Genomic DNA, 27,032 nt, shown 5'->3' on the forward strand with positions numbered 1-27,032 from the left:
AACGTGCTTGGGAGTCTCAAACGGTGAAATTGGGATAGGCCTCGATCACATAACTCTTGAGCCCGTTGAGCGAGTTTGTCTTTTTTCTTTTCCAGACCTGACAGCAGCAAATGTTTATCATGTCCTGAAAAGAAGCATTAGTGCTTCAATGAATCCAGAAGATAGTACTTTTCCAGGTGAGTATGACGCAAACCCCTTTCTTCTCTGGCACTGCATTTGTATTGGAAATAAATTTAATTAGATTGATCATTTAAAAGTGTAAGTACAAATATTTGTTGGTGGTGCACAAGTCACTGGGCTAGGGAGGTAAGTTAGGAAATACAAAACTGTAAAAGACTCTTCCTACTGTTCGAATGTAATTAAATTATATGAAAATTATTTTATATTCTCAGCTTGACTTTTGTTCCCTTTATGGGATTTTCTTGCCCACATTACCTCCGTATAAAATAGGGTAATGTGGCATTATAAGGAGGATTTACGAATTCTTACCATTTTTCCCCACCCTTCCTTCTTAATGATTCTCTTAAAAGCACTTCATAATTATTTTTTTTAAGATTTTTTTATTTCTTTATTCATGAGAGACACAGATTGAGAGAGAGAGGCAGAGACACAGGCAGAGGGAGAAGCAGGCTCCCTGCAGGGAGCCCAATGTGGGACTCAATCCTGGGACTCCTGAAGTCGTGCAAAACCGCTGAGCCACCCAGGGATCCCCAGCACTTCATAATTATTAAACACAGTGATCTTTTCTCCATCTAACTTAAGATATAGAGTAAGCATCTCTTCTATGTTTTGGTGAATTGCCATACTCCTAAGTTTATATTAGGTTCCGGTGTTTTATCCTTTGCACTTTGAAAGTCATGAAATATCTCTGAGTTCCTTTAATGCAGAGGTATTTGCCAGTGTCATTTTTCTCTGAGACCTCTTCATCCTTTTTGTCACAATGTTTTTATCATAGCAACTATTTATAGAATTCATTTACATTAGATTTAAATATCACTTTCAGTGTTATCACTTCCTGGTTTTTTGCTATACTTTCATCTTTTTTTTTTTCTTTTGCCCATTGCCTCTTCCTATTATCCATTTTTGTAAAATACATGGATTTACCACCAGAAGACAAGAAGGAAACACAATTAATTACCTATTTGTCAGCTATTCACATGAAGTGAATGGCATGCACAGGACCACTCAACAAACTTGGAAAGCAGTAATGTGATTGGTCACTGATCACGATACACATCTTTGATTTAGGTAGTGATTTGCGAAGCTAGCAGTGACATTTTACTTTAGGTGATTACAGTTCATTAATAAACTTTGGTAACTGGAGTTTGAACCTTGTTTTGCGGAATTATTGAAACCATGGTAATTGAAATCTGCATATCAGAACCGTGCAAAGAAAGAATTGCCTGGGGCAGCCCGGGTGGCTCAGCAGTTTGGCACCCAGAGCCTGCCTGATCTTGGAGACCTGGGATCGAGTCCCACGTCAGGCTCCCTGCATGGAGCCTGCTTCTCCCTCTGCCTGTGTCTCTGCCTCTCTCTCTCTCTTTCTGTGTCTCTTATGAATAAATGAGTAAAATCTTAAAAAAAAAAAAGAAAGAAAGAACTGCCCATATTGAATTAATTACTCAGTGAACATTATTGCTTTCAGTAATATGGCAAGTCCGGGAAACTGGAAGTGCAATATGATTATAATTGCGATCAGGCTGGAGAGGTAGGCATAGCTATATCGAGGACTTTGTAAATCATATCGGAGTGTTTATACTTTTTTTGTAATAATAATTAGCCATTAAAGGCTTTAATGAAGGAAGGGACCTGGTGACATCTATGTTAATGACATATTCTAGCTACAGTATAGCAGACAGGTTGGAAGAAAGTATAGATATGAGGGGGCTGCTTCAAAAGACCAGCTAAGAAATAAGAGAGGCAATCAGGATAGAGGAGAATAGATAGATCTGAAGGAAACTATAAAGGTAAAAGCTACCTGACTTAGTGTTGCATTGGTGTAGTTTAGGAGAAGGGAAGAGTGAGAAAGCAATCAGGAGTGACATTAGATTTCTGGCACGGTTATAGTGTAGTTGGTGGCATTTAGTGAGGTAAGAGACTTGAATTTTGAGGGACTATCACATGTCCAGTTTAGAACATATAAGCACACTAAACAGTTCCCTGTAAGATGTCAAAGTGAAAATATTTTATAAAAGTTCGATACATGTGTCCAGAACTCAAAAGGCTGGAGATTAAAAAAAAATTACAAAATTATCAATAACTAGAAGCCATAAAGAAAATATTTTATAAAAGTTGGATACATGTGTCCAGAACTCAAAAGGCTGGAGATTAAAAAAATTTTTTTTAAATTATCAATAACTAGAAGCCATAAAGAAGGATGAGATTATTTATGGACCATGAACAGAGCAGAAAATCTTGTACTGAATCCTAGTATTTAAAGAAACTGAACTGAGCACTGGTTGTTAAAGGCATGAGGAGCAGCTGGAAAGATAGGTTCCACCGAAGCCAAGTGTTTTAAGGAGAAAGATGACAACTGGGTCATCTTTGATTCCTTTCTTACTCTTCTGCTGAGAGAGAGGACAGGTACAACAGCAGTAAGAGCTGTCACATTTAGTAACATCTTAATTATTGGTGCCTTTAGGGAGTGTAGTTATAGTGGCATGTTGGAGATAAACAGGTGGAAATGAAGGAGGAGAGTAGGAAATGTGATGAAATAGAAACAGTCAAGTGTAGACAGTACTTTCATTTTACCCTTGAAGAAGAGTAAAGTAGTAGTAGTGCCTAGAAGAGGGAGGTGATTTCAAGGAGACTTTTTTTTTTTTCCTCTACTAATTTGAGGAATATTTGTGCAAATTTAAGTGCTAATAGGAAGGAGCTGACAGAAGAGGAGAGCTTGAAGATGCAAGAAAGATAGTCTAATCAGGGCCTTGGGGTCCCAGTGGAAGTCTGAAGGATGACTTTGGATTGAAAGGGCAATACCCCTCATGTGCTAACAGAAAGGAATGAGGAAGGACTTAATGGGAATGGGAATAGTGTCCTATATTTGTTGACAGGATGTTTGGGAGTAGTTACCTAATAATGGTTTCTATTTTCTTAAGGAAGTAGGAGGTAAAGTCTTTTGCTGAGATTGTTGGCAGAAAGTGATAATGAAGCACGTAGCATATTACCTAGCTTTCATGAGTTAAGCTTCAGTTACCATATTTCTCTTCCCTCCTTTGAATTCAGTTTCTTTACACAGTTCTACATTCTTTGTGGCTCTAACCTGACATGCACTCTAGGGATGACCCTTAACTTCATATCCTCATATAACTTTCCGGTCTCCAAGAAGAGAATCTTCTCTATGTCTGAGCTGTGGTTTTATTTCCTCCTCTCAGTCGCCAGGATGAACCAGACATTCATGGTCTTTAAAGAGGGAATCCTTTTTCCTAAAATGACTTACAGTTTTGTGTCACTCAGTAGTAATTGAGTGAGTATATTTTTTTTGGTAGGTTTTAGTGGTTAAAATGATGAATAAAATAGTACAGATTTTGATTTTGACAAAATTATTCATTGTGAGGGAATAATTTTGCTCTTTAGGCAGATTGTTCTGTTTGAATTTTTAGAGATTTTAAAAAGATCTCTCTATATATGTATATGCATATATGTACACACACACATCTGGAGGACTGTATAATATGTAACAAAAATTATGTAATTCTCTAAGTATATATGCTATAACATCTGCTTATTTGTGGTATGTCTTCTAATAAGCATGGTTTTGTTTTCAAGCATGTTCGGTAGGCGGTATACCTGGTTCCAAGAAGTGGTTCTTTGCAGTACAGGCAATATATGGATTTTATCAGGTAACAGAACTGAAAAAATAGGTGTTAGTGAATGTCTTTGTTAATATAAATAATTTCAAGAATCCATTATTTAATGCAATCTTCTGATGTATTAGTTTTGCAGTTCTGACTGGGAAGAGATATATTTTGGTACAGAAAAAGATGAAATTGAAGATGTTCTTCAAACAAATATTGAAGAATGTTTGAATACTGAGTGTTTTGAGGAAGAAGATAGTAATAGCAGAGAATCATTATCTTTGGCTGAGTATGCTTATGATATGTACTTTCTATGATATCTTTCTATAATATCTTTAAAATATTTAATGTTAGTATTTTAACCACAAGAGTGAAGATTAAATGTTTTAACAGCTATCAGAAAGAAATTTTAGTTAATTGAAATTTTCAACCCTTCATCTTGGAAGACAGGCAATTTGAAATTGGAACTTTAATTTGGAATTCTATGTGAGCTATGATCTCAAGTTACTGGCTCTTTCCAACTTAAAAATTTATATTGTTAAAGCACCTTGGCTTAGAAAATTTTAAGTGTTTATACCTACAACAACTGTCTAAAAAAAATGAACTGTGCAATTCTTGTCATTAAAAAAAAAAATCTGAACTCTCCCAAATATGACTTGTTAGTTTCTGTGTATTTCCTGCCAGTGTAAATGTGAAAAGCTTTGCTTGCATTACGTTTTAGAAATGCATTTTGCACACTTGAATTTTGCTGAAGCTCCATGAAAAGGTTAGATCTAAGTAGATGAATGAAGCTACACACATGTTTTAAAAGTTAAAAAAAGAAACAAAACTAGTTGAATAAAACTATTTAAAATGGAAAAATTGGCATCTGAAAACGTTTAGTTTTTTAAGCTTACAGAATTGCAGGAATCGGAAAAAGTGATACTCCAATTAATACGTCACTTTCTTAAAGATAAATTCTACTTGATTATGAGTTTTAAGAGCTTGAATAAAAACTTTATTTAAGATTAATAACTGGTATTCAAACTCAGACCCTAAAAGTATGCTTTTAATTTTGCTGTTTGAGGTCGAAATACGATTTCTTCAATTTATGTATATCTTGAACATTTAGACACTTTTAAAATGCATAGTTTCTGAGGATTATATAGGTGATTGGATTCACTCAGATTTTTTGAATTGTGGTACAATATATAAGTTGGTCTAGGTGATATAAATTGTGATTATTTTTTTCATGACATATCCCGTCTTTGACTCAAATTAATACCTTTCATTTTAGTCTCTCATAGTATTTTATTACAAAATCCTACTTCGGTTTATTGTAGTATTCACATATTATGTTTTTATAAATTACTGCAGACTTTAAAAATTCTTTTTTCCCGTTTTCAAATTACATATGTTTGTATAATTAATGTAAGAAGACATTGTAGAACTGAGGAAAAGGTATTGAAGGGTCATTAAAAGGTAGTTTCTAGTTTCTTGATTGTGAACCAGTCACTTCATTTCTCCACTCGTTTATTTTCTCATCAGTAAAGTGTTGAGATCCTTTCAGGTCATTTCTAAGCTGCCTTCTAGCCTTAGAGTTCTTAAAATCCCATGTTTGCCCACCATTATTTAAAGATGACAAGTGTAAAGGTAATTATTTCTAGTAAGTTACCTAATAATTATTTCCACAAGAGGGAGCTTGGAAACTATACCATAAGATGCCTTAAGTTTCCTAGACAATGGCAGGTTAATAACAAAGGATTTAAGTAACTTTATGTTACATAATAACATTTTGAGGGAAAGAAATCATCATTTGGATAAAATGAAAAGATTTTGAAGAATTGGAGGACACCATTCCAGCCAGAGCTGTTTTATGCCATACAGAGAAAAGCAGTATCCTTCTCTATTAAACCTTTGGCAATACTTTTAGGGTTTATAAAAATGTTTGGTTTATTAGTTATTATTTATGTTTAATTACACTAGGTATAAATTAGAGTGTTTTTTCCCCCTTTTTTGTTATTTGTTTTTGAGGGTATGGCTAAAACCTTGGACTCAGTGTTTGAAACCTAGCTTTTACACCTAATTATGTGACTGACACAAATCATTTAAAGGATATTAATAGTAGTGCCTCATGGATTGTCATGAAGATCAAATAAGATGATATATCTAACATAATAGTGTCTGGCACATAGGTCTGTTTAATATTACTAATTATGATTATATGTAATGTGTATGTGTGTGTATTTTTCTAACTTTCCCTTTTATTTTAGGCTATATGAAGAATCTGCAGAAAATTTGCATCAGTTGTCAGATAAACTTCCGGCTCCTGGTAATATTTTATGACTTTTTTCAATAATTTCTACTTTATCTTATACTTTCTATGAATGACTGATGAATTTAATCTTTATGCTAGTGTTCTCATTTCTAATTTTGAAGTTCAAAATGAAAAAAAAAATTTTTTTAGAGGAAGGGAAGGGCAGAAAGAGTGGGAGAGAGAGATTCTTAAGCAGACTTCATTTCCAGTGTGGAGCCCAATGCAGGACTCCATCTCACGACCCTGAGATCATGACCAGAGCTGAAATCAAGTGTCAGATACTCAACTGACTGAGCCACACAGGCACCCTGAAAAATAATTTTTTAATTGAAGTTGATAAAAAACACACTCCACTACTTTAATAAAGTATATTACTGAGACATTACAATTCTCTTAATTGTTTTTATTTAGTTAGGCAAAAATTAGAAATTAGAAAATTAAATACCCATCTCAGTTTCCTTATTTAGTTATTATTGAAGAATGTTTCCACTATATACCATTGTTTTCCACAGTATATTCTATAGAACACTAGTCCTATGAACACCTCCTGGAGAAATAACTTCTTTAACCTAGATCATTTGGATAACATTCTTGTAAGGTGTGAGGTATATATACGTTATCAAATAGAAAGTTATATAGTTAAAAAAGCCCTTTACTCAGCCTTTTTTTTTTTTTTACAGAGCCCATTTTTTTTATATAATGAAAAGCATATTTTGTGAAATATTGCATCATACTATTTTTAAGATGTATTCTGTCTCAAATTTATCTTTCTTTGTGCCAAAGAGCTGACATCTAAAGCTTGGTATAGTTTGGCATCTATAAATACTTTTGAAGAGCTTTCTTTGAATATTTGCATCACCGAAGGTCATTTATTAAGCAGATACTTGTTGCATCTATTATATGTCATGTATTGTACAAGTTGCTTAAGTATATAATGATTGGTAAAGCATACGTGATTACCATTGAAGTACTTGATACCTCACAGTCTAATCCTTATATTCAAGATCCTGTTTTAGTGTAAAGGTCCCATATGGAAAATAACTGAATACATAAATAAGCATCAAGTTTTTATTATTTATTTATTTATTTATTTATAAATGAAATATGTCAAATTCAAAACATTCACTGAAATATATAGTTGCTGTTTTGGCAGATTAGAATGCTTTCATTATCAAATTTCTATTTGGTTTCTGTTTCATTTATATTTTCTTTTTTTTTTTTTTTTCATTTATATTTTCTTGGTCCTTTGATAAATTTATAATTTTTTAAAATGTGAAGTTTTATGAAGTTATACTTTTTTCTTAGGAATTAATGATATTGCCAATATAATTGAGTTTTCTGAGTGTTTAATTGCTCTATATAAAGAAAAAATTTATTTGAACATTACAATTTTATGTTGTCATTCCCTTTTGTATAAATTAAGTATAGAGAAATATACTGAAATTGCTCAGTTTTTTTTTTTTTTTTTTTTTTTCCTCTGTTTGGTATACAGTAGCATTGATGATCTCAAGAGCAATATATATAATTAAGCACTGGTGCATAGTTGGCAAGTAATTATGATAGAGTTCATTATTTTCTGGCATATACTATTTCAGGATAAAATGGCTTTAAGTCAAATGATGAACATTTAAAAATTTTGAACATCTAAAATGTGTATTATTTTGAAGAATTTCAGAAATTAAAGTTAAAATCCTTTATCTTCTGAATAAATATAAAATTCAATTGGGGGTACTATTTTGAGATTTCTGAAAAAAAATTATGGAAATATCTTATTCTCTTTCTAGGTAGAGCAATGATAGATATAATACTGTTGCCTTCTGACAAAGATCCTCCTAAGTTGAAAGACTGTTTACCTACTATAGGAGCATTAAAACATTTGAAGGAATGGTATTCAGCAAAAATTACTATAGCAGGAAATCATTGTGAAATGTAAGTTGCTTCGTTCATATTTGCTGTGTTATCTGTTTTTACAGTTAACATGCTATCTTGTTTTTTAATAGATTTCCCATTTGAAGATCTTTTTAATGTGACAAGATAGTTTTATGTCATCCTGTTAGTAGAGGTTTATCTATTAAGAAGAATCTAGATTTTTCTTATTTCATACTTTGTTTCTGAGATATTTAAGTTTTTAGGAAATATCAATGTTTTATAACCATTATTGAGCATTAATTATCTAAATACACTGTGTGCTTTTAAATAGGTTTGTATTGTCCATTGAGCACTATGATGAATACTATGGAACATGGATACACTGGATTTATTTTTTTGTTTTCTGTGCAATGTAGAAACAAGTATACACCATTGTGTTTTGTGCTGTTTTAGTAAGGATCAATTGTATATTTTGATCCTTAAAGAAATACTCATTTGGATTTATTAACTTCATGATTTTCTTCATTTAACAAATGTTTATGAAGTGCTAACTTTAGGCCAAGCACAGCATGATGGATTAAGAAAGTGAGATTTGATCTTGTTCATGGAAATACAAGGAGAAATAAGAATGCTGTTAGTCATGATCATCTATGATAAGTGCTATTATGGAATTCCATATGAAACTGTGTGGGAAAAATTTAGGTGAGCAGTCCTTTAAATATAAAGGACTGATACTATATGTGTATGTATATATGTGCATATCTGACACATTTAAGTCAGTAAATAGTAATAGGAATATCTGTTCCTTCATCTGTATTATTAATGGTAATTCCTCTTTTCAGGGATATTGAGATTGAATGGACATATAATAGTGAGTCCCTCAGAGACTGACTTAAGGAATGTTCTATAATGTTAGTAGATAAAAGCAGCAATAGAAACTGCATTTTTGCTTGTTAGGATTAAATTTAAGGAAGATATAAAACCCTGTATTTAATCATCATAGTCTTTTATTTATAGAAATTGTCAGAAAATTGCAGAATACCTCTCCGCTAATGTTGTATCTTTAGAAGATCTCAAAAATGCTATTGACTCAAAAGAATTATGGAGGGGAAAAATTCAGATATGGGAAAGAAAGGTAAGTGGATTTCTGTTATCACTGTTTGCAAAGCAGGCCTTTCAACTTTATTTACAACACTGATAGTTTAAATGAATTTGAATGAAAATGTACCTTATAAAGATGTTCTAGAATAGCACTAAGAATTTTCTGCCATAATGGAAATGTTTTGCCTGTCCTGATAGTCACTGGCTATTGAGTACTGAGTTATATTGCTACTGAGCACTTTTTTAAAAACTATTTTTTTTTATTTGAGAGAGAGAGTGAGTGAGAGAAAGAGAGCAGCATGAGCAGGGGGCAGGAGAAGCAGATTCCCCACTAAGCAGGGAGCTCAAGATAGATGTCATAATAGTTCCTATCTCATAGATTTTTATGAAGGTTAAATTATGTAAAGTAGAAAGTAACCACTCATTAAACATTAGTTTCATTGTTATCATTACTATTAACACCCCTAATATTTCTGCTTCTGCAGAAATTGATCTTTTCATCAGCGACTTATTTTGAAAGCAAACTATGTGTGGGGTCTTGTCCTAAGGATGTGTTTAAATAAGACAGACAAGCTCTGTTAGTGCAGAATTTGCAGATTGGTGAGAAGCCAGATATTGAACAAGTAAATGTAAAGGAGATTGTTTGGCTCTATGGTTACACAGAATGAGCTTATTAATACACTCTTGTGGGGTGGGGTAGGACCAAGGAAAGTTTTTCATGAAAAGATCCATGGGTAAGTTGAAATAGGAAGGATGTGTACATAAATGGAAGAACCACATTTTGAGCTGAGGAATCAAAAATATATTTCCTTGTGGTTTTCTTCTCAACTTTTTCATTGCAGTCAGATGTATTCATCTTTGTAACTTTATTCATGCTGTTTATACTTGTGTTCTCTTGGTTTCTTTTCAGTTTGGAGTTGAAATTAGTTTTCCTGAATTTTGTTTAAAGGGAGTTACACCCAAGAATTTTAGTACATCTAATTTAAATCCTTGCATTCTAACCAACAAGGTAATACCATCAAAGGATAAGAATATTTTGCCAAAGGTAAACTATGTTTAATTCATTTTGCAATCATCCATTCGTGCATATTTTTGTTCTTATAAGATGTTTGAATCTTGAAACTAATATATATACTTAAATATGCTCGCTTGCATAATTTTTATAATTATAATTAAGTGCTTCAATTATATTATGTTACCAGCATTGAATGTTGGCAAAACTATCATTATTTTAGATTATTTTTTAAATGGTGGAATGATCCTAACTTTAGATCAGTAAACTTCTTTTGGTTAGGTCTTTGCTATGAGACCTTTCTAAGACTGGATTGGAGGGAATATGATACACTGGAAAGGGAATAGGCTTTGATGTTAGGTAGACCTGGGTTTGAAATCTGGCACTGTCACTGACAAGGTATTGTAACCTGGGTAGATTGAATAACTCATTTGTGAAATGAAGACAATAACATATTTACCTTACGAAGTTATTACAAAAGTTAAATGAAGAAAGAGGTTACAGTATCTGACATTTGCTTCATTCACAGTTTAGGAAGTGTTAGTTTGTGTCCCATATCTTCATTCATTCTTAAAATGCAAATAATTATGAAATGCAATTTAAAAGGGTTTAGTTGGCTTTTTTTTAACATTGGTAAAAACAACATAAGGGGGTATTTGTATAAAAGCACTTTAGAAATTCACTTTAAAAGATACAATTCAAGAATGTGCAAAAACAACAGTCATTGAAGTTACAAGGATGTCAGATTGATGGGTAATATTTTCTGAAAAAGGGGTACTACCAAAAGGACATATTTCTGATGCAAACACATTTCCCAGTAGTTGTTCAGAATTGCTTACTTTTAAGTAACCTGCCATGGCCATCTTTCACAGGAATATTACATATTTTCTAAAGATTATAAGATTGATGACCTCAGTGTCTCTTCTTTCATAGTATACCATGAATAATTTATTTAAATTTTGCTGCTGTTGACAGGAATCTTAGGGTACAACCTCTTCAATAAATGTCTCTCTCTGCGTATACAGGTATACACACACACATACATATACTGTATATGTGTGTGTATGTATTTTTGTCTATATATATACACATGATCACATATGGTGAAATCACTCCATTTTCTGCCCAAATCTTTGGGCTGTCTTCTCAAAATGTGTTAGCTTTTCTTTATCCTTTTTGTGAAGTACTGTGGTCTCAACTCCTAAAGCACCTGTCCTCCTTCACTAGCTCAGTGTTGGCTTAGTTTTAGGCTCTGCCCAAAGACTGCAATCTCATTTCTCTAAGTGGAGCTCTTGGCTTCACTAGTTCTCTTAACTTTTTACCTTTTTTTTCAAGGTGTTTTTTTGTTTGTTTGTTTGTTTGTTTTTTAAATTTCAGTATACCACTCGATATAAGTTTATCCTGGAGAGTTTTCTTTCTCGGTCTTACAAACCCTTGAAATTTGTTTCTTCAACATCTTAGCCCCTTGGATCACCTGTCATTTTAAAGTTTTAATTTGTAATTTGTAAAGTTTTAAATTGTAATCACTAATTTGTTAACTTTTATTTTATTTATAGAACTTAAAGTATCATGTAATCTTATTTCTTTCCTAGGTTTACCATTATTATGGCCCTGCTTTAGAATTTGTGCAGATGATAAAATTATCAGATCTACCCTCCTGCTATATGTCGGACTTCGAATTTGAGTTGTATCCTTTTCTTTACATGTTCATTTTTAGATTACATTTTCTGTTTCTGGTAGACTGTTTCCTCCATATTTTGATATTTGACTGTACTGGGGTTTTTTCTTTAATAATATTCAGCATATTTTTAATTACCATGGTTTCAATGGAAATCCTACAACTTTCAAAAAGAAAACCTCCTTCAAGTACTATACTTCTGCTTCTAAAATAGGCCGAAGACTTTCTGGTATTGCTATTCATTGCTAATGGGGTAGGGAGGATGGAGAAATGTTAGGAATATGTGCAGAAAAACAGTAATTTATATACTTCTGAAATGTTTATATGGTTCTCTTGTCATCAGCAGGACAGATATATAAGCACCAGTCCACTGTATCTTTTTATATATTTAAGTAAATACAAATGCTATCTCATGTATCTGCAAATATTCAACATTTTTAGGCTCTCTTTTAAGAAAAGGATTTTTAGAAATACACTTAACAGAACAGAACATTTTGTATAAAAAGAAATTGTTGCCTGGAAATGGAACACTCGCATGGTGTTCTTTTGTGTAGAAACTACAGTTTTTACAAATCTCTTTTTCTGATAGTTTATAGGGCTGCTCTTCATAGAAGCACTCTTTTCTTGGTATATTTTCAGCATTAGAAAAATAATTATCTTTAAGGAAAGGAGTAATTATGAATTTCTACAGTTAAAATTTTTAATAAATAATCTAAGAACCTTGTGAATTAGAGGACCAAACTTGTATTAGGGAGTAGTATTGTTTTGTGGTTATCATTCATCATTTCTTTAACTCCTTAGTTCAGAGGGCTGACAAAAAACAATACCAAACAGAATTCCGTGTTGTTGTTGGAGCAGATTTCCTCTCTGCGTGGCAAGGTATAGGGTATTTTTGGTTTTCTTTAGTTTTTAATATAATGTTTAAGAATGAGTGAAAAAAGGAATATAGTTTGTTAATCTGTTTTGCATAATAAATATACTTCTTTAACATAGGATTTTGGTCCTAATTGATATTAAGATACTTTGGACTTCCCATAATAACACCAAAGTCCTCTGCAGACATGAAATGATGTTGAGTTTTTAGAAGAGATTTTCAAAAATAAGCTTCATGACTGACAATTTCATTTGTTTTAAAATTTGAAAACACATTATTATTGTTAATCTACTCCTTCAACATCTCATTTCAGTTATGTGAGAAGATATTCATATGCTTGCATTATCTTTTTTGTGGTAAGACAGGTGGGTGGAAGTAAGAAAAACTTCCAAAGCCCCCCCTGTATTCTCATTTGGAAGTTTTCAGTTTTTCTTTCTTAATTCTGGTGATGTTTGTGAGATATGTGTCTATTTCAGTGTGTGTATATATATATATTTTAAGTCATGTATTTGTTTTTTTGTTTTTTAAAGATTTTATTTATTCATGAGAGACACAGAGAGAGAGAGGCAGAGACACAGGCAGAGGGAGAAACAGGCTCCATGCAAGGAGCCCGATGTGGGACTCGTTCCCAGGTCTCCAGGATCACACCCTGGGCTGAAGGCAGGCGCTAAACCACTGAGCCACCCAGGCACCCCAAAGTCATCTATTTGAAGTCAAGTATAGTTGTTAATGGGAAAAACTAAAAGTTTGCTTTTCTTTCTGGTTGTTTAACTACTGTGTTTCTATGAAAATAATTTTTTTTTCCATAAGAATTTTATTTATTTACTTATGAGAGATACAGAGAGAGAGAGGGGTAGAGGGAGAAGCAGGCTCACATGAGGGAGCCTGATGTGGGACTTGATCCTGAGAGTCCAGGATCATGGCCTGAGCTAAAGGCAGACACTCAACCACTGAGCCCCACCTAGGTGCCCCTATGAAAACAATTTTTTTAAAAGATTTATTTATTTATTTATGATAGACATAGAGAGAGAAACAGAGACACAGGCAGAGGGAGAAGCAGGCTCCATGCCGGGAGCCCGACGCAGGACGCTATCCCGGGAGGCCAGGATCACGCCCTGGGCCAAAGGCAGGTGCTAAACTGCTGAGCCATGCAGGGATCCCCAAAAACAATTTTTAATGCACAGAATATTCATTGACAGTATTTACTTAACATTACCTTACTGTTTTAACAACAGACAAACTATATCAAACAATTCTACAGGGAGGAAAATGATTATTGTAATTATAGTTTCCCCATGGCACTATAATCAAATATTGGTTATAATTCCCTTAGAAATTTGATACATAAAGGAAATATGATTTTGGCCTTAAGATGGTTGACTATATGGTAATTTAAAATTTTGACTTTACAGTTAGCATCTGAATCTCGATTTTGGCTCAGGTCATGATCTTAGGGTTGTGAGAGCAAGCCCTGCATTGATTAGGCTCCACCCTGGAACGTGGAGCCTCCTTAAGATTCCCCCTCTCGCCCTTGCATGTTCTCTATCAAATAAATCTTAAAATTTGACTTTCAGCCTCTTCCATAAAGTTAAGTTTTGAATAAGTGTGCCTAAATGTTTATTTGATAAAGTAGCTTTTGAAGCAATAGCCTGAAGTATAATATTAGCCAATGTTTTTATGCTCAAAGTATATCTAATGTGAAATTTAAAATTTTATGTTTTATTTGTCTAACATGTATCTTATTATGTGCTAGACACTGTGCTAAACATTAGGGATCCAGTGATGGATTGCACAGATGAGGACTGTCCTCATGGAACTTATATTTTGGTGGGAAAAATAATAAACACTATGAAAACAGGAGCCTGGGTGGCTCATTTGGTTAAGTAGCCACCTCTTGATTTCAGCGCAGGTCATAGTCTCAGGATCATGAGATCCAGCCCCATGTGGGGCTCTGCAGTAAGTGTAGAGCCTCCTTAAGATTCTTTCTTCCTCTTCTTCACCCTTTACACTCCCGCTTTCTCCAAAACAAACAAAAGAACTCTGAAGAAAATAAGCAGACTACAATAGAGTAATAACATGGAGGATCTACTTTAAACAAATTAGCAAGATCATACATCTTTACAAAAATATGCACATAGAAGTCTTGTGAAGTTGTATAGTTAAAAAAAAAACAAAGAATTAAAAAAAATCTGTTCCTATTTCAACTCAAGTAACTAGATAGTTCTCTGTGTAACCTTATCTAATTCACCTAATTTTGGGGGGCCTCTTTTTTCTAGAAAATGAGAATATCATTTATCATTAGTCACCTCACCTGTGTTATCAGATAGGGAAAGGGAGGAGTATGATAGAATAGAAAGTCTCAAGTAAGAGTGTATGTACTTCAGAAAACTTAGATTTAAGTCCTAGCTAGCTCTACCACTCACTGGCTTTAAACTTTTTAAAATTGTAAACTCTGAGTAATAATCCCTGTTTTATTCATCTCAAAAGTTGCAATGAAAACCAGATTGGAATATTTATATTGTATTTTCAATTGTTTCGTTTTAAATTTGATATATTAGATTATCATTTTTATTGCTTCTTGGACAATGACAATACAACATTCTTGGGGGCATCTGGGTGGCTCATTTGGCTGAGCACCTGACTCTTGATTTCGACTCAGCTCATGATCTCAGTCATGGGATTGAGCCCTGCGTTGAGTTCTGTGCTCAGCAGAGTCGGCTTCGGGTTCTCTTTCTCCTTCTCCCTCTGTATCCTGCCCCTGCTTGCATGCTTTCACTCTTTGTTTCTCTAAAATAAATAAATAAAACATTTAAAGAAATATTAGAATATTCTTTATGAATAAAAGACAAATAAGTGATGGAACTTTATATAGATGTCCTACTTTAATGCAGCAAAAGGGATGATTTTTGGAAACATAATTTAGCTAACATAGCTCTAAATGTGAAGCACTGTATCTTCCTTTTATATTGGGTCATAATTAGTCTTTTACATTTTTGAAAAAGTACTTTTGATTTGTGTGCTCATTCTTTGAAATACTTCTAATGCTTTATAACTTGAGCTTCACTTATTTATTCAACAATTTTGTGTATGATGCTAGGACAGAGACTGCCTGTTGTGTGTGCCAGGTACTTGTTTTAGATCCTGGAGAGAATAAAATGGACAAGGCCCCTCCTTAGGAAGCTTTCATAGTACTTAAAGTCTAGTGATTATATGATCTTAAGTTAAATTCTGACTTTAAAAAAAAAAAAAAACTTTGATTAGCCCCAGAATAAAAATAAAAACCTTTTATAGTAGGTTTTAAAAATAAAACCTTTTATTAGCTTACTAAAAAATAAGAGGATTGTTAAGGGAACATGATATCTACTAATCAATTGTATGACCAGGAAGTTTTTTTTATTTTGTTTCATTTGTTTAAAAAAAATTTTTTTTTGAGAAAAAGAGCATTAGTGGCGTGGGTGAAGGGTGGTAGTGATGAGAGGGACAGAGGGAAAAGGAGAGAGACTCTTAAGGAGGCTCTACACCTAGCTTGGAACCCACTGCAGGGCTTGATCTCACAACCCTGAGATCATGGCCTGAGCTGAAATCAAGAGTTGGATGCTTAACACACTGAGTCATCCAAGCACCCTAGGAAATATTTTTTTAAGGAAAGAGTTTGCAAAGTTAGAAACATGATCGCCTTAGTGCCTGCTTGTTTGGGTTGTGCCTACTGAAAAGATTGAATCAAGGTTTCAAAATTCAGGTTTGAAATGGTATTTGATTTTTAAATTTTAGGGATAGAATGATAACCTAGAAGCCTTATCCTCAAGTCTCAGAGTGTATCTAATGATAAGTGCGTGAGAACAAATTATCAGAATCGAAGTTTGTTATGAACCCATTATAAACAATTGACATAAATGTATTATAGGAAATTGTAGCTTATGGGATTTAGAAATATTTATTTTCATATTTATAGCAAATATCTGTTCAAGAATAAGCTGTCTCAGACATTTGGCTATTTCTTTGGCTGGGTAAGACATTTATAATATCAGGCTTTAAGTTGTGCATTGAACTGCATTTAGCATCTCTAATGTATTGAGTAATAACTATAATAATTATATAATTAAGGTATAACTGGCCCTGATCTAGTATACAGCTGTCTATCCTTTGTGCTAAACACCTTTGTTATGCATTTTAGGCTATATAGTCTTACTCATGCGGGTATGAAGAACTAGAATTTAGTGTTTCAAAAGTTAGATCTTTTTATACTTAATGATTATTTACTGTTGCTAATATCTTTCATTTTTAGTGTCTTCTACGTTGTGAAATACATTTGACTTAGAATAAAAAGACATGGCTGTAATAACAAAGAAAAATAAACATATTTAATTTTTCCTTTTTTTGCTCCTAATATATTTATTTGTATATCTAAGAATACAGCAGATAATAAATAGCAGTAAAACTAATATATTAAAGTATTGACTTAGATTCATATATGTCATGAGACTCATTCATCTACAAAGGACAATTAAAAGTGATTTTTCATTAGATTTAAGATCTATAAAATATCATACTTAAGTTTCCCCAGAGTTAAAAAATGATATTTATTGGGATTTGCTGATTGTTGAAGCTTACATTTCTGACCAAACAGGCAAAATGTAGCTTTCAAAGTATACTTTGTTTTATTTCATTTTGTAATCGAATTGAGAATTTACCTAATATAATATGCGGGATCCCTGGGTGGGCGCAGCGGTTTAGCGCCTGCCTTTGGCCCAGGGCGCGATCCTGGAGACCCGGGATCGAATCCCACGTCGGGCTCCCAGTGCATGGAGCCTGCTTCTCCCTCTGCTTATGTCTCTGCCTCTCTCTCTCTCTCTCTCTCTGTGACTATCATAAATAAATTTAAAAAAATTAAAAAAAATAAATATAATATGCTGGCTTTGGGAAAAAGAAATATTTAATAAACATCTTATGCCCAGCCCTGGGAATGCAAAGATGAATGAGCTGAATTTTCTCATAAATCAGTTGGAAGCTGCTGTATGTTCTCTGGCATAGGATTCATGGTTTCTTTGCATTTTATACTTTAGTAGCATTAAATCTCTGATTTCTAGGAACAGCAATTTTGAAATTACCTACAAATGTATTGTAATTTTGAAACCAGAACAATAATCCATCCAGTCAAAAGGTTATAAAATTATGGCTAAGTATGAAAAAATCTTTTGATGATGGCATTCCCAGCCTCTCTCACTGTTTGCAGATATACAAAGAAATGACACTACAACCTGAACTTAAAGCAAATATTGTGAATAACAAGGTTTTCAGAAATACATAATTTTTTTTTAAAGATTTTATTTATTTATTCATGAGAGATAGAGAGAGAGGCAGAGATACAGGCGGAGGGAGAAGCAGGCTCCATGCAGGGAGCCTCGTGGGACTTGATCCGGGGTGGGACTCGATCTCGGGTCTCCAGTATCATGCCCTGGGCCGAAGGCAGCACTAAACTGCTGAGCCCCCCAGGCTGCCCAGAAATACATAAGTTAATGGAAAACGCTGTCTGTGTCTGACTACCTTTGTCTGGTTTTTTACCTTTTTTTTTTCCTAACAGTTTGGATATTGTTTTTGGTTTTCCAGTTTTTACAGTGGACTTGTGAGAGAGTATGAAAAAGTACCTGTTATATAGGTGAAATTTGAGTGGAAAATTGTCAGGTGACACTATTTAAGAATTAATTTCAGTGCGTTAAGTCACTAAAAATACGTTCTGTTTTATCTAGGTTGGTGCACTTTTTGTATTGCCGTGTACTATTAGTAACATAATTATTCCACCTCCCAGCCAACTCAGCTCAAGAAAATGGAGAGAATACATAGCTAAAAAGCCTAAGACAATCAGTGGTAAGTAGTAAATTTTTTAAGTTGTTTTATAAAATGGAGATGACATTCTTTATGAGAAAATATTATTTATTACTTAGTTTTAAAACAAAGCCACAGCATTTTAAGATTTTTTATCTCTAATAACCTACTGTTAGTGACAACAAAGTATATGCTACCTTATATATTCAAAAAAATAACCAGCGATCTAAAGGCAATTTTGATTAAGTAGATACCTGATTATATCAAACATGGGTTTCTTAGAGACATTTCAGGAATGAAATTTATGAAATAAAGTAGTTAGGTGTGCCTGGGTGGCTCAGTTGGTTAAGCATCTGCCTTTAGCTCAGGTCAAGATCCTGGGGTCCTGGGATCGAGCCCTGCGTTGGGCTCCCTGCTCTGTGGGGAGTCTGCTTCTCCCTCTCCTTCTTCCCTGACCTCCACTCATGCTCACATATGCACTCTCTCTCTCTCACTCTGTCAAATAAATAAATACAATCTAAAAAAAAAGAAAAGAAAGGGATTAATTTATCATATGGTACATAAAACCTTGTGATTATAGTTTTCTGAAGAAATAGAAGTTATTTAACAATTATATGCTATGCAGTGTTCTATATTGGCTCATTTAATTCTTATGATAGCCCTATAAATTTATTTTTATATCCATTTAACAGATTCAGAAATTGGGATTTGAAGAAGTTACAGAGCTGTTAATTGGCAGAATCTTGGTTCAAATCCTGGCTCCGACAGTTAATAGTTCTGTAACTTCTCCAAGGATTTGAACCCAGGCTTTGTTCTTAATCACTGCACTGTATTGCATCTAATGCTTTATTACATTGAAAATGTCATTATAAAGATGAAACCTGTTGTAAAATCACACCATTTATATCCAAACTTTAGTATTTTTTGAGGTAACTATGCCTCAAAATGTTAGTTGCTTGCCCCAGTCGTATAGCTAAATGGTGCTTCTTCATAGTTTGCTTATATGTACTTGGTTTTTTCTGTTGTTGTGGTTGGCCAATAATTTTTTTAAATTATCTTTGAGCTTATAGTTAGTTTTCGTGTCCCATGGTATGAAGGGACTAAGATCTGGAATGGAAACATTGACCTGGATCGTTCTAGAAGAAGTCTCTAGAAAGATTCCAGAGCCATAGAATCCTGAGGAGTACAAATTTTATCGGTAGCTTACACAGTATTATATAGGTGAGATGCTGAAATCCATCTTAGCAAATGTTGAATTTGAAATGGAGATGATATCTATATGGAAATTTAAATTTAGAGTTTGAAATTAGGTCTATTATGCCTAGAGAATGGTCAGGGCTAGAGATTTAGATTTTGAGTTTACCACCTGTTTTATTTATTTTGTAACAAACCAGCCTAAAACTAAGTAGCTTCAAAAAGCAAATGCTTTATTTTTTCATTTTATTTTTATTTATTTTTTTAAAGATTTTATTTATTCATGAGAGACATAGAGGGAGAGGCAGACTCATAGGCAGAGGGAAGAGCAGGCTCCCTGCAGGGACCCTGTTGCAGACTTGATCCCAGGACCCTGGGATCATGCCTTGAGCCAAAGGCAGACACTCAACTGCTAAGCCATCCAGGTGTCCCAAAGAGCAAATGCTTTTTGAACTAGGTTTACCTGGGTGGATTCTTTTTTTTTTTTTTTTTTTTTTTAAGATTTTATTTATTTTGAGGGGGTGGGCAGGGGAGAGAGCATGAGCCAGAGAAGGGGCAGAAGGAAGGGAGAAGCAGACTCCCCGCTGAGCAAGGAGCTTGCTCTCAGGACCCGGGAATCATTACCTGAGCGAAGCCTGAAGCTTGACCCGCTAAGCCACCCAGGCTTCCCCACCTGGATGGTTCTTCTGCCATTCTCACCAGGGGTCACTGATGCAGCTGCACTGAGTTTATGGATTGTTCAAAAGTTGAACTCAGCTTGGGATGCAGTGGCTGCTATCTTACTTTCTCCATATAATCTCAGAGCCTTTTCCTTGCCCCATGCTTTCTTCATGTGATCTCTAGCAGGTTAGCTGGAATTTTTCCATGGAGGCTTAAGACTCCAAAATGTACAAAAATCAAAACTTCTAGGACTTTTAAGGCTTAGTCCCTGATCTGGCCCAGTGTCACTTCGTTGTTTTTTTTGTTTTGTTTTAATATTTTTATTTATTCATTCATGAGAGACAGAGAAAGAGAGAGAGGCAGAGACACAGGCAGAGGGAGAAGCAGGCTCCATGCAGCAAGCCAGACATGGGACTTGATCCCAGGTCTCCAGGATCACGCCCTGGGCCGAAGGCCAAACTGCTGAGCCATCCAGGGATCCCCCAGTGTCACTTCTACTGTATTCTTTTATTTAAAGCTACTCACAAGAATGGCCCAGGTTCATAGGGGGATTGTGACTAGACAAGGGTGTGAATGCAGAGAAGCCCCCAATGTAAAAGCCTACCATGACTGTGTGCAGGTAATAGTTGATGCCCTAGGAGTGGCTAGACAAAACCACAGCATGACTAGAGAAGAGAGCCAAAGCTAGGATCTTCAGAAATACCTGTGTTTAAGGTAAAAGTGAAAGAAAAATTAAAAAGTAGTTTAGCAGATGGTAGTTGGAAGACCCTAGGGGGCTATAATCATTAACATCAACAACAAAATACCATTTATTGCATATTACCAGTGTGGGAAATAAAGGGGAGTCAAACTGGTCCTTCCACTTGACAAAGTAGTTGCACGATCCCAATCAAGTGATGAAGGCACTTTGAAAAATCATTTTTTACTCTGTTTAGTCAACAGTATGAAGGTGAAGTGAAAGATACTTCCAGAATGTATGACCTAACATAATTGTAAGAATTCAGAACAGCTTCCTGGAGGAACAGGTATTGTTAATATAGTTTGTTGCACTGTACTAGTACATAAAGAAGTGCGGCTTTGACCCTACTCAACTCCTCCCAGGGAATAGATGTATACATGGTGATTTTGGCAGATGCTAAAACAAAAACAGAAATAGATTTGCTAGGTGGCAGTAGTCAATTTCACTTACTTTACATGAAATCCTAGGATAATATTTATCCATTTCTCAACATTACACGTGTGTAAGGCTTACTATGAATTGAATATTAATATCTCCTAATTAAACTTGACTGTGATCTGGACAGCCCATTATTAATTTTTCCTTTGTAACTTTTATAAAGGTAATTTATTGATTTAGAATTTATTCTTAAGTGGATTTTTTCCCATGCTTTTCATTGCAACTTTAAGAAACTACCTTAAAAAAAGAAAAAAAGAAACTACCTTAGCATATGACTTGATTTGATTTCTTTAAATTAGCACCTCTTGAAATTTGGAGATTAATATTGGTAACTTCTGAATAATAAGACATATATCACATGACAATCTTCCAAGGCAGATTGTTGATTACTGATTAGGCTGTATCATTAAATGCTGATTATGCTGCTACCTTACAGTATTTTTTTTTTTATCTTGGAAGTAGAAACAATCAAATTGGACAGCTGATTATTAAGTTCTATTCTACCCATAGCCCTTTCTGTAGGGGAAATTATTTATCTCATGACAGAACTCCTTTTGTAAATGAGGAGCCAAGTTTTAGCTAGCATAAAGTTTTAATAGCTCTTACTTAGGAAAACATCGTATCCCATTATAGTGCCACTACAAGTAGCTTCTCTCACTATTCTAAAGATATCAACTATTAGATGAAACTCTTAAATCAATGTTCTGTGTTCCTGAAACTTACTACATTATGTCCAGCTCTGCTTTACTGTTGGCTCTGCATCTCCCCTGTCGTCCATGCTAAACTGTATATGGTTCCTTTAAGCTATTCTCTGATTTTAATCCTTTATGACCTTATTGTTCATTCATTCATTCATTCCTTTAGTCAGTCACACCTTTCATTCATTTTTTTGAGATTGAGTAAATATTATGTATCAGGCATGGTAAAATAATCTGGAGATTAGTAATGAGCAAGGTAGACTTGGTTCCTCCTTTCCTGGAATTTATTTATTTATTTTTTTAAAGATTTATTTATTTACTTATGATAGACACAGAGAGAGGGCGAGAGGCAGAGACATAGGCAGAGGGAGAAGCAGGCTCCATGCTGGGAACCTGACGCGGGACTCAATCCTGGGACTCCAGGATTGCGCCCTGGGCCAAAGGCAGGCGCCAAACCGCTGAGCCACCCAGGGATCCTCTGGAATTTAAACTATAATAGAAAATAGATATCGAGGGGCACCTGTGTGGCTCAGTGGTTGAGCATCTGCCTTGGCTCATGTTGTGATCTGGAAGTCCTGGGATCGAGTTCTGCATCATGCTCCCTGCAGGGAGCCTACTTCTCCCTCTGCCTATGTCTCTGCCTCTTTCTCCATGTCTCTCATGAGTAAATAAATAAAATCTTAAAAAAAAAAAGAAAGAAATATCAAGAGGCCATTACAAGTCTTACTTAATTATACCATTGTATTCAATAGCAACCAACCATAAATCCAGGAGAGATAGTACTTGAAAAAAGTTAGATGTGGAAAGACTATTATGCTAACATTTGTGGTAAAAACAACAATTTGAAGTATGTGTAAGCACTTGTATGTATTTGTTTATATAAATAGAAGTTTTGCATTAAATATTTGTTTATATAAATAGAAGTTTTGCATTAAATAGCAGATATTATTATCGAATATCCACAGTACAGTAGGCACTATTACACATGCTGGACCAACAGTGAATAGAACAAAGTCCATGTTCTCAGGAAGCTTACATAACTGTGGAGGTAATGAGTTTAGACTTTACCCCAGAAGCCATATGGCTAGGCCTCTCAGTTTTGAGGGGCCTTTACTCCAGTCATTTTCTCATTCAGGACCTAATTTGCCATCCCATCGAAAATTGCAAACAGACTCTTCTCCTGACTTTATATCCATTTCTCCAACTTTATTTTTTTTCCTGTTAGTACTTACCAGACCTAATATAGTAGGTGTCTTTTTCTCTCACTCAAAGCCAGAGGAGACAAGATGGAGTTTTTTATTTTTATTCATTTCTTTATTTTCAGTGCCTGGAAGAGTGCCTGATACTTATTAGGTACTCAAAAATAGTTGTTAAGTAATACATGAGATTTATATTTCCAGGTAGTGATAATTGTTGTCTGGAAAAGTAAAAAAATTTTGAATGGATTCCACCCATACAGTGTGAATCAAAATATTTGCCCTAGTTTTTGTCAGTTCCTTAGGTTTAACAAATCATCTCTGATGAAATAACATACATATATATATTAATTTGAACCATATGGTATTGCTGTACTTGTATATCAAAAATTGTTAGGTATCAGCAGTTGCATATGGTTTGACCTAAAATAGAAAAACAATATTCCAACTGAATTATGCTTAAATTAAACATAGCCAAAGAATGATTTTTAACAGTAATTTTCAGTGAAATAGCCAGAAAGTATTATGATACTAAGAAAAATGCAAAAGAACTATGTGAACATGGGACGCCTGGGTGGCTCAGTGGTTGAGCATCTGCCTTTGGCTCAGGTCATGATCCCTAGGTCACGGGATCGAGTCTCACATCAGGCTCCCTGTGAGGAACCTGCTTCCCCCTCTGCCTATGTCTCTGCCTCTCTGTCTCTCTCATGAATAAATAAATAAAATCTTTAAAAACAAAAACATAACTGTATGAACAAATGCAACAATTACTCTGAAGAAAGGCTTCTATATGTAAAACTTGTACTGAAAAGCCAGTAGTGTAATGAAAAGTGCCTGGCTTACCATATGTTCACAGAGAAGTTTTACAGAATTGTCAAAAGATTCAATATTGATCATTGCCTAACTATACATTACAAATGAATAATCTGAAATATAGAGAAATCAAGAAACTTCTCTAATATCACAGGGTACAATCAGAATTTTCACCCAAGTCTGAATGTATCCACAGACCATCCAGATAATTTTACAATCTTGAGTTCTATTGTTGTCTCATTTTTTTTAATTGGAATTCTTTTGAAAGAAAATATTTTAAAGGTACTCTTGAAAAAAGTTACTGTTTTGTTGACAGACAAGTGTCTTCTAGTAAAAGAATTTTTAAAGGGACTAGATTAATAAGGACTAATGAAATGTTTTGAATTGATGAATCATGTGCCTTCTTGATTCTCAAATCAGTGTGATAAAAGTGTTTCAAAATAATGAGCTGAAACTAATAGGTTAAAATGAAATGACACTGCATTCAGGGCATTATTGCAGATGGTAGGACTTCTGGTAATGAACACTGTCAGCCAACTTTACTGTGTTAACTTTTATTGAATACACCATTCAATGGCGTCCTCGTTGTCTTTAAGCATATATAGAATGTTCCCCAGGATAGACCATGTATATATTAAGTGATTAACTAAGGCTAATAAATTTAAAAGGGTAGAAATAATGCCCAGTATGTTCTTAAATTACAATAGAATTAAATTAGAAGTTAGCAAATACCAACGTGAGGAATACTTTAAATATTTGGAAATTAGACTCTTTTAAATAACCCATAGGTCAAAGAAGAAACCAAAGGGGAAATTAGAAAATGTTTTTAACTAATGAAACCAAAACATATCAAATTATGGATAGCATGTAAGTCAGTACTAAGAAGATCATAAATGCTTATCACAGAAGAAAGATCTAAAATTAGTAATCCAAACATGAACCTCAGGAAGCTAGAAGACTAATTCCAAGTTAATTAGGAAGAAGGAATGAGACCAGAAGTCAGTGAATAAAATGCTGAAGACTACATCTAATAAAGGAAGTGCAAGATCTGTACACTGAAAACTACAAAACTTACTGAGAGTAATAAAGAAAATAGAAGTAAATGAAAAGATACACCGTGTTTGTAAATTGGGAAGCTCTATATTAAGATGGTACTTCCCTCTGAATTGACCCATAGATTTAATTCATCTCTAACAAAATCCCAAGAGGACTTTTCATAGAAATTGACAAACTGATACAAAATTTATATGGAATTGCAAAGGTCTTAGAATGGCTAAACAATGTTGAAAAGGAAGAATGACTTTTGGGAACTTACACTACCTGATTCACAACTTCACAGCTATAAAGCCACAGTATTCAAGACAGTGTGGTATTGAATGAAGAACATACATGTATCAATGGAACAGTATAGAAATAAAGATATCAATGGGAAAAAGTCTCCTTAACGCAGTGCTGAAAGCACTGGATATCCATATGTAAGATTTTTATGTAAAAATTATCTCTAAATGGACTATATAACTAAATGCAAGCATTAAAACTATAAAACACCTGTAAGAAAATATATCAACCAAAAGGATCTATAAAAAGAAAAAAATCTATAAATTCACCCAAACTAAAAATGTCTACTTTCAAAAAAAAAACACTAAGAAAAATTATTTATTTTTTTAATTTTATTTTTTAAAAGATTTATTTATTTATTTTAGAGAGAGCTCATGTGTGCAGGAGCAGAGGAAGGGGCACAGGGAAAGGGAAACAAGCAGTCTCCCTGCTGAGCATGGAGCCTGACCTGGGTTTGATCCCTGAACCCTGAGATCATGATGTGAGTCAAAATCAAGAATTGGATGCTTAACCTCCTGAGCCACCCAGGCACCCCAGAAAAAAATTTTAAAAACTGCTAAGAAAAAACATTTCCTATTTTTTTGTTTTTTATTTTCCTTCTTTATTTGAGAGAGAGAGAAAACAAGAAATGGGGAGGGCCAGAGGGAGAGAGAAAGAATGTGAAGCAGACTCCCTGCTGAGGGGGAGCCCAATGTGAGGCTTGATCCCAGGACCCTGAGATTCATGACCTGAGCTGAAGGCAGGTGCTTAACCAACTGGGGCACCCAGATACATCATTTCCAGTCATGTCAACAGTGGACAGATACATAAAAAAAAAAATTCTTGCAACCCAATTAATAGGTAAGAGACTTGAGTAGACATTTCATTAAGATACATGAATAGCTAATAAAGTACATGAAAGATGTTTAACATCATTAGTCTTCTGGGAAATGCAAATTAAAACCACAATGCAATTCTATAATACGCTTACTAGAATGGGTATTATTAAAAACAGTGACTATCAAATGTTGATGAGGATGTGAAGAAACTGCAAATCTCACACATAGCTGGTGATGGTGTAAAATGGCATAGATACTCTGGAAAACAGTGTAGCGGTTAAACTTACACTTAACTATGCAACTCAGTATTTCTATTCCTAGGTATTTATCCAGGAGAAATGAGAACATATGTTCACACAAACACTTGCAAGTAACTGTTAATAAGAGCCATATTTTTAGTAGCTAAGAACTGGAAACTATGCAAATATCCATGTGAATAGATAAACACAGTTTGTTTTGTCCATACAGTGGAATATTGCTTAACATATTGAGGCATGACAAATTTTGGGTGTACCTAAATATGGTAAGTTTATATGGAATTTCTATAAAAAGCTAAAGGTCCAGAAGGAAGATCAGTGGTTGCCTAAGGCCAGGAATAGGAGGGGAGAGTGGCTGCAGAAAAATAATGGGAGTTTTCCAAAACTGGATTATAGTGATGGATGCATAATTATATAATTTCCTTAAGTTA

General features: G+C 34.2%; 1 protein-coding gene across 3 annotated transcripts in view; it reads left to right on the top strand.

The window, feature by feature from the left end:
- The window catches only part of MTBP (MDM2 binding protein), a 70,786-nt gene that overhangs the window by 1,081 nt on the left and 42,673 nt on the right, over nt 1-27,032 (top strand). For all 3 annotated transcript variants that reach the window (XM_077847084.1, XM_077847083.1, XM_077847085.1), the window contains exons 2-11: nt 96-176; nt 3,769-3,842; nt 3,938-4,086; nt 6,050-6,108; nt 7,878-8,022; nt 8,980-9,097; nt 9,974-10,108; nt 11,668-11,762; nt 12,560-12,632; nt 18,375-18,492. In XM_077847084.1, the coding sequence (XP_077703210.1) occupies nt 96-176; nt 3,769-3,842; nt 3,938-4,086; nt 6,050-6,108; nt 7,878-8,022; nt 8,980-9,097; nt 9,974-10,108; nt 11,668-11,762; nt 12,560-12,632; nt 18,375-18,492 (1,047 nt within the window). The remainder of the gene's footprint in view (nt 1-95; nt 177-3,768; nt 3,843-3,937; nt 4,087-6,049; nt 6,109-7,877; nt 8,023-8,979; nt 9,098-9,973; nt 10,109-11,667; nt 11,763-12,559; nt 12,633-18,374; nt 18,493-27,032) is intronic.

The sequence above is a fragment of the Canis aureus genome, chromosome 14, assembly GCF_053574225.1.
Source record: "Canis aureus isolate CA01 chromosome 14, VMU_Caureus_v.1.0, whole genome shotgun sequence".
Lineage (NCBI taxonomy): Eukaryota > Metazoa > Chordata > Mammalia > Carnivora > Canidae > Canis > Canis aureus.